Source organism: Nothobranchius furzeri, chromosome 2 (assembly GCF_043380555.1).
Source record: "Nothobranchius furzeri strain GRZ-AD chromosome 2, NfurGRZ-RIMD1, whole genome shotgun sequence".
NCBI lineage: Eukaryota > Metazoa > Chordata > Actinopteri > Cyprinodontiformes > Nothobranchiidae > Nothobranchius > Nothobranchius furzeri.
Genome location: NC_091742.1, coordinates 53,311,785 through 53,320,930, shown reverse-complemented (window position 1 = coordinate 53,320,930; position 9,146 = coordinate 53,311,785). Strand labels below are relative to the sequence as shown.

The following is a 9,146-nucleotide window of genomic DNA, read 5'->3' as shown; positions in this document are numbered from 1 at the left end:
CACACACACACACACACACACACACACACACACACTGCTCGTCTTCTCCTTAAGATCAAGTCCAACTGTCGTACATCTTTTTTTGCTGTCTGTGGTTATTTAGTGTTAATTAAAAATACAGAAGTATTTGAAAAGTATTAAATTATTAAAGTAATTAAAGTATTGAAGTATTTGAAAGCAACAGAAAAGTAATTTAGGACAAAAAGGCAAATTTCAAGCTAGACACGGTCAACGATAAAGCAAAGCTTATAACTGTCTCGTTTAGGCTGCATGTTCATCTTCTACAGTGGTCGTCTTCACAGCCTTTCCTAGGCAATAAAATAATGTAATAGAGACTTTTAAAATATTACGTGTTGTTTGTTGAAAACGAAGAAAAATTCCAAATAGTATCCCTGGATTATAGTTTTTATTCTGGGATAAAACGCACCAAAAACTAAACAGAGTAAAATCCTAAAAAGCCACCACTTTGTACCTAAAATAGGTTTTAATAAACAGGGAAATGATCTTGCCACATACCCCGTACTTACTTGTAAAGGATTTGCCTGAATAACTAGATATTCTGGCTGCAGGTCTCATTTAATTAAAAACACATTTGGTGTGTAAGTCTGAGACTCTTATTTTGAAGGACGTTAGAGTACAGACTACACCTCAGACTCAATCAGGAAACTACTTCTGTTAGTGTTTGTCATTTATTAAATATGTTATTATTTATAACATATAATAATCCTATAGTATAAAACAGAACCAGCTTTTTTCAGTATTACGCTTCAAACTGCTTCCTTTGCAAAATACTATTTTCTGCACATTTCAGCTGCTTTCTAGAAACAGAAATGACTTTTATTTTTCTAAAAATACTTTTCTTCTGGGAATAACTTTTTTAAGGAGTTTAACATTTTGACTTTGCTTTCATTACGAAATGAGTTTTTTAATAGTTTTATCTCAACTTTTATCTTGTTATTTTTATTTTCTTAAGTTCTGAACATTTTCTGGGGTTGGCCCAAATAAGCTTTTACACCAATTAAAACAGAACGTAGAATTAATTAATTTATCAGAAACACAGATGCGATTCACTCGTTTGCTAAATTACTGAAAAAAACACATTTCATATTGGGAACTTTGCTGAAATGAATGATCAGGAAAAACCAAATGAGTGATGTTGAGTAGTGATTAATAACCGACTGCTGGCATGTGTGTGTGTGTGTGTGTGTGTGTGTGTGTGTGTGTGTGTGTGTGTGTGTGTGTGTGTGTGTGTGTGTGTGTGTGTGTGTGTGTGTGTGTGTGTGTGTGTGTGTGTGTGTGTGTGTGTGTGTGTGTGTGTGTGTGTGTAATACATACGAATTGAGGCTGTCATTAGCAAACACAATGAAGCCTGTAAAACCTCCATAAGGTCCATTCCAGTGGAGCACTAAACTGTTGTCAGTGTTGCCAGACACGCTCAGGTTTGATGCGATGCCAGGCTCTGAAAGAGACAAACACACAAAGCTTCACTCTCTTATGCCAGCAAATCGGCGTAATATTACCGCAAGGGTATGTCTAAAAACACGCCACGCAAATTTTGCGGCATCCGTTCCGCCTCGCTTGGTAGTCATGTTGCGGTAATGGTCGTCGTATGCGCCCTGGCGCAACAGAGGCAGATGTCATGATGACGTGGGGAGTTATTGCTGAGCTCTGGCTGGTAAATTTACTGAAAATGAAAGTAAACACGGGCAATAAGGTTTGGTTTTTGAACAAAATCAGCTGAGATGGCAAACTGGAGCGCCGCAGAGCTCCACGAGCCTCTCTGTTAGAGCTGAAGCTCAGATCACCAGAGACTGCACAGGGACTGATGGGGACAGACACCTTTAGGAGCTGCTTGTTAAAAAAACTTAACGATCACGGCTTCAATCGCAATAAAAAGCAAGTTATGTCCAAGGTAAACAGAAGTCTGCGGCAGCGTAGAGACCGCCCCCATACCCCCTTTACACCGCCATCACCTAAACTTTTATAAAAATGCCATTCGATTGCGCCACATTACCGCCACGGTCTGATCTTATAAACGACCTTTATCCTCCCCAGGGGGCCGCGGCAAATCCCGTTTGCAAACGCTCTGGTCCTGTAAAAGCAGCTAGTGTGTGTTTACTGGAAATGTGGCAGAGGCCACTGAATGGGTTAGTTGCAGGTCTAATTTGCCTCTGCTGAAATAAACTTTAGATAATTCAAGTAACAACGAGCTGTAAAGTTCATCCTCCTGTAAACTGTGAACATGATTGGAAATTGAAGTAACCGCTGCTTTCATTAGTCATCTAGAGCAGGGGTGTCAAACACATTTTAGCTCACAGGCCACATTGAGGGAAATCTAGTCCCAAGTGGGCCGGACCGGTAAATTAAAAACAACTTCAGAATGTTTTCTTTGTTTTAATACAATCAATATAAAACAAAGCTGGAGCCTGAGGACAGTGTATTCAAAATAGTACAAGTACAACACCTGATGTGTACTTGAAAATTCGAAGAAAAAAAAAATCAATAAATTAAAAAAACATAGTGATTCAAAGAGCTTACAGATCACATGGCTAGATCAGTTTCATGCAGCACTTAAAGTATATTTGACTCATTTTACTTAACATCTTTAAGCTTTCACCAGCACATCAATATCAGAAGTCACATCCTGAGTGGCGGCCAACTTCAGGATGTGATTCAAGTTCTTGTGTGAGCCTTGAGCGCAGCTTTGTTTTATTTATACTCATTACAGAGAAAACTTGCTCACAAAGATAAGTTTATTTTCACTCTACATTGTAAAGTATGAAAATAAAGTTTACACAACCATCTCGCGGGCCGGATTTAACTTGCTTGTGGGCCGGATCTGGCCCGCGGGCCGCATGTTTGACACCCCTGGTCTAGAGACAAAAGTCCTTAAAAGAAGAGTGTATAAAGTAGAAGATGGTTGCTGTTATCTGTGTAAGGCGTGATAAAAACTTACTGGTGTACGCTGTGACATGTGACTCTTCACTCCACTGGGACTCGTCCCCAACTCCAGTGAGGACGGTGAATGTGTGAAGAGTTCCAGGAATCAAACCACCAAAGTTAAAGCTTTCTGCTGCACTTTTACTCGCACGGTTCCCACTTCTTATAGAGTAGAAACTCCAGTTTCCAACTGGGTGACTCCAGGTTAGATTAACAGATGTTTCTGCCACACTGGTCACTGCAAGATTCTCAACTTTAAGAGGTACTAGAAGAAGAAAACAACCTCGATTAGTCCTCAACATGCACGCCTTTCAAAAAACAAAAGACATCAGCTTATTGTAAGAATTCTGAGAATGAAAATGCACTCGTGTAAAAGTATAGAAACGTTATTCGAGTCAATCGTTTGTCCTCTTTAATAATTAAGAATTTGATTTTATTATTTATATAATCGGAAAGTCAGATTAGTCACGTTTACAATGAGGTCAAGTTTTATTGTGAAGAATACCTGAGTGAAGAAACGTGCAGGTTTTGAAAGTGTGCCTGCTCTCTAGACGAGATTTTGTAAATAAGGTGTAAATAAGACGAGGTCATAGGTGTGTCACCAGCAAACTTGATGGCGTCTCTAGGGTTTACTTCCCCAGAAGAAGCTACACTGGGGTTCTGCTGAGCCGCGATACCCTCCTGGAGGGAGCCATCAGCTGGCACACTGCTGCCATTATCCCCCTCCTGATGTTAACGTTTCACTTCCTTTGACATAGAATGTGCTACCAATAGTTCATCTGTTGAATGAATTAGATTCACTCGGATAAAGTCAATAATAACGCGTTTAGGAGTGATTCCATCAGAGGGACAGCTCTGGTGATGGTCTGGACTCTGGACAGGTCCAGAGGAGAGACAATAATGACATAGGCAGGAGGCTGAGAAGCAGCCCAAGAAGGGAGACTGATGGATGCGGTGAAAGCGGACATGAAAGTAGTCGGTGTGATGGCAGAGGAAGCAGAAGACAGGACTAAACGAAGACAGATATTTAGCTGCGGCAATCCCTGAAGGGAAAAGCCGAAAGAGATTTGTTCTTGTCTACATTATTAGATACTTAATGGGAACTAAAGGAACAGCTAGAACGGTTGTTCCTGAGTGAGAAGTCACTCAGACATTTCTTAGTTTTTGACAAGATGGTTGACAAACCAGTGCATGACCACCCTCTGTTAGGCCAGCGTGGAACCTGTAGACGTGAACGTGGAACACGGATGCAGAAGGCTACTACTAAAGGAGCATCAACATGGGCGAGGCGGTGTGGACACTAGCGCATTAAGACGTGTATTAATGGAGATAAAGGTTCAACTCTGAGTGATCCAAAGGGATCTTTGTTTGATGCCAACTTGGTTGACTCGTTTTTAACGTTAACATCGTAGTTTACCGACTTTGCGATTTTAAAACACTCGGGTGTTTTCGTAGTGCGTCGGTTTTTATTATCAACTTGTGTTTTTTTAAAACGCCTTCTGTTTCAGTAAACTTAACCAAGTGTTTTCATGTTGATAAGTGGTCCTTTAAATGTTAACCTTTTAGCAGTGGCGGCTCCAGAAATGTTTTTCTGCAGCTGCTATGAAGGAGCTAGTCTTTTTATTGAGGGTGCCATGAAGGATGTGGTCATGCGTACCTATTGTTCTCTAAAACACCTTCAACACTAGCAGATACACATGCGTGCACAAAACCTCCTGAAACAATCATTAATATACATCATAAACATATGAACAATCGCTGACTTTTCCATGAAATCATAAACGCATACAGCCACACAGAAAACCATCTATAGTGTTGCAAGGTTAGCTAACGTTAGTGTTAGCATTTCCAGCGGCAAAACCCTCGACTGCTGCAGCAGTTTCCTGTTTTGGTTTAAGTTTTTACTATCTATATGACAATTTACTGATTATTTTTGCTTTGTATGTTAAATATTATCACATCCACACATTCAATTAAAATTAAATTGTAAAAAAAAAAATCTAATTACTTGGGGGTGCTATGGGGATGCAAGGACTAATCCAGGGGTAGCTATAGCGCCCCCTAGCACCCCCCTGGAGCCGCCACTGCCTTTTAGTCTTGGTTTTTGCATTATTTTAATAATGCTTTCATCTGTTTGCACTTGTTCTTAGAACCTTTTATAACAATTTAACCATTTTAAACCCACCATCATGTTTCTTATGTTACACATTTTGACAGCACACGTCAGGGTCGTAACAGAACATTAGACAACATTACTTGGTATTCTCTTTGGAAGAACATTTCTGTGTTGTGAGACGTAATAGCGACATTATAAAATAAATCTATTGTAACAAGTGAAACCAGTTCATCTAGATAACTATGTTCTACTCACCAGTGTAGAAAGAGGCCTTCTGAGGGTTCAGGTCTCTCTCACACTTTATGGAAACTACTTGGATTGAGTATTGGGTGCCTGCAGTCAGGTTAAGAAGGTCTTGGGTCAAATTTGTCGTATTGATCACCCAGTTCATGTCACCGCTGACCTCTACACGATAGTCAATAGAACCACCAGGTGCTCTTTGCCACGACAGGCTGGCATTCTGGAATGTAATGTTGGTCACGTCGACTTCACCCACGAAGACATCTGAAGGAAAAAAATATGAAGTTTGTAAATTTAGAAATGTAAAAAATATATAAAAGGGGGGAAATCGGTGCATTGGTGTTTACATTTATTTGTTATCAGTCAGATCTTGCGAAGTGGGTTTCTGTGGAAAGGTTATGAACAAGTCTTCTAGATAGTATTGTCTTTTTAAAACTAGTGCTGTCAGTTAATGCAAACACGTTCTAAACATTTAGGAACTACCAGTTTTACATTTTACACGTACTCCAGCAGGAATATTATGTACTTCTAACCACAAAGAACTGAAAACACCATTTGCACTATTTTCTACTGCAAACAACTAGTAAATTCAGTTAATAATTGTAAAATTGCGTTTGCAGAAAATACTGTGACATTTTTTCCTCTGGAACGATTTTAGGATGGCAATAATTCACTTTGGCCCTGCGCAGACGAGCCATTAGCTTATCAAGCCTGTCACATCTGAACATATATACGTCCAGATGTGACCATGTAACAGTTCTACATAAATGAAGCATGAGGTAGATAAAATAGAGTCTTAATGCTTTTTACTGTGTTTTAAACATATTTATTGCTTAAACCGTCAAATAGTCCCCGAGCGCTGCCACTGCTGCAGCTACTCGAGTCAAATGCCGAGATGTCATTTCACCAGTCTGTGCTGATGACTAATGAGACTTTCACTTTAGATTTTATGGCTCCTACAGAAATGAACTGAACAAAAAAAAAATTCAGCACAATCTTGCCATCTGTAGGGTAAAAGTCCTCTCTTTAGCAAGGCTTCCACCTATTTTAAGGTCTTAATAATGGTTTACATTTTGATGTTTTTTTATTTGATTCACGTCTCATTATCAATAACTTTACCTATCATAGTTATGCAGATGACACCCAGATCTACCTACCTCTGTCACCTAGTAACTGTGGTCCTCTAGACTAACTCCTTCAGTGTCTGGAGAATCCTCCAGTTAAACAAAGACAAGACTGAAGTCATTGTCTTTGGAAATGAGAAGGATAGGATGGCGGTTATTGCTCAGCTTGGCTCCAGAGAAATAAAGACATAAACCAGGTTAGAAATCTTGGTATCGTAACTGACTCAGAGCTGAGCTTCGCTGGTCACATTAAGACTATAACTAGATCAGCGTTTTATCATCTGCATCAAAAAGCACGACTCAACTAAAGAATTTATTTCAAGTTTCTTCTACTAGTTTAAAAACCACTCAGTGCTTTTAGCTACCATGCTGCACACTGACTAAACCAGTGACCTCATGACCTCAGATGTGCCCCAGGTCTAGTAACCTTTAAATCAAAGTTGAAAACTTCCATGTATTGGTCAGCCTTGGGCTGACTGTTCTTCTGCTGCACATTCTGCACTGTAACTGCTCATCCTTTGACGTTTTCTTTTTTTCTGATGAATAAATCTGGAATTAATCGGTGTATTTAATTTGATTCACATTTACCTTCATAGCAAATGAAAGGCAGCTTGGTTTCACAGTGCTTTTCTATCCAAGATCCAACGGTGAGCATGGCCACGCAGGTGTTTTCTATGTATTTGTCGTACGGTGGAATGAGAGGGGGAGGCGGCGTGGGTGAACGTTGGCACGTGGACTCTAACGGCAGCTGGGTCTGGAATCTCCAGTGAGTGCTAGTGTAAGGTGTTGTAATTTTAGAGGTGTAGGAGGACTGCCAGGAACTCGTAGACTTGGTCACACTTTGGCTTACGGAGTTGGTGGAGCTGCTTGCGTCTGTGATGTTTGTAACGTTGCTCGTGTCTGTGACATCTGTGTTTCTGCTCATGTCACTTGCAGTGGTGGTGGTCTCACTGAGAGAGTTTGTCACATTTTGGCCGGTGGTGTCCGTGAGACCATCGGATTTTGTCGAGCTGTCCGCTCTGGCGGGGCTTGGAGAGTTCTGCACTGTGCTGAAGGGTGGTGATGTTGTGGTTGTAGACGGTGTCTGGGTGGGTCTCTGTTTTACTGGGCATGTGCAGGAACAGCTGCAGCAGTCGATCTTCGGAAGTGGGAATTTGAGCGCTGGCCAACCTGGGTACCAGTTCTGGAAGCTGAGCGGATCTCCGTTGACCCATTTGGTCCAGACCAAAGCTGGGCTGCTGGTGGAGTTATTTGTTGAGTTATCAGTGGAGTTAATGGCAAGGCCATCATGATCAGAGAAATTAAAGGTGGACTGATTGTTGCTGATGACGGTGTAGGACTGCTTGCGTAGACCGACCCAGTGTTCAGAGGTTTTGTCCATGATCCGTTGGGAAAGGAGTTGGGTGTTTTCTGGGGTCACTGTCGCCAGATTTTTGTAGCAGGTCTGATCAAACATGCAACAAAAAAAACAGCATCATTCATTTTAAAACTGTCAAAGTTGCATGTCGTTACCACCCTCTTCATGCAAATAGGACCATATCTGTAAAGCCCGGACCGGAACACCAGACAGGCGCCACGCATCGCTCGTTTTAATCAACACAATGAGCTCTTTTAAAGGAGCATTAGATTCAGTCCCAACTGAATGATGATTTACTCATGAGTTCTGACCTGAGGAACGCCAAAACTTTCAAACCGAGAACATTTTCCAAACTCACAAACACAGGTGGTCTTGTTTTTTTTTTATACTCCCACGTGTTTAACAATTTGTGCATTTTGTAGAATAAACTTAGACAGCAGGACAACTACTCTTGGAGAAAAATAACACAAGGAAAGCATTTGCCCATAAGGTTTGGTTGTCCTGCTTTATTATGCTAAACAAACTGGCCTCATTCAGACACCAAATGGTCTTCTTCCAACTTCAGTTGCTAACTACAAAGTTTAGTTAAAATCAACCAGAAATGGGCCAAAAATAAACCGTGAACACATTCATTTCTATTAGAAAATTTACATTTGTGTTACTTTGAATTTAAACACAACAGGTTGTTTTTGGATACGCTGTTAAATCAAAACCGGCTCTTCTTTCTCTGTGTTTTTAACTCCAGCCTCGAGTCTGAAAGCACAAGGAAAGAGACGCACCTGACAGTATGTACTGGCTTCCATCCAGGTGTAACTCATGGGCAAAAAGAAGTACTGTCGCTCAAAAGCTGCATTCGCCATCGTTATCATCAGGGCTGAAGACGAAAAGGTAGATAAACTGTGTTTACAGAAGTTTTGACAAATCCACCAGGAAACAGCAACATTTCACAGTTTCATTTAACTTTTATTATATTTTGTTATAAAAACAACGTAAAACTACATTTTAGTCCTTCCACATAGTATTTTTCACAAATTTGTTACCAAGTATCCTTCAAACTGAAATAACTAGCAGAATGTCCTAATTTGTAGCTTATTCTGAAGATACTGGATAGAGAACTGAACTCACCCAAACAGGTAAAAATGCACCATTTATCCCAGATCAATTTCCCCAGATCGGCTTTACGTTTCTGGACCTGGGACATTTTCCACACCGTACAAGAACTCGATTGGGAAAAAGTATATAAAAACACTAAAAAATTACCCCTACAAACATATTAAAGTAAATATAACCGCTCTCTAAGGTTGAGATGCTGGTTCAGATGTTTGTTCTTGTGAAAAAAAATGACCTGTTAGGATGTGAAATAATCCCA

General features: G+C 40.4%; 1 protein-coding gene across 1 annotated transcript; it reads right to left on the bottom strand.

Annotated features, from left to right (window-relative positions):
• Positions 1 to 2,873: 2,873 nt before the first annotated feature.
• On the bottom strand, positions 2,874 to 9,146 carry LOC107377391 (uncharacterized). Its single transcript, XM_070542117.1, has 5 exons — positions 8,903 to 9,146; positions 8,557 to 8,651; positions 7,009 to 7,864; positions 5,312 to 5,560; positions 2,874 to 3,205 (listed from the first exon to the last, which is right to left on the bottom strand). Exons 1-5 carry the CDS (start codon positions 8,976 to 8,978, stop codon positions 2,874 to 2,876), a joined length of 1,608 nt encoding a protein of 535 aa, XP_070398218.1. The 5' UTR covers positions 8,979 to 9,146.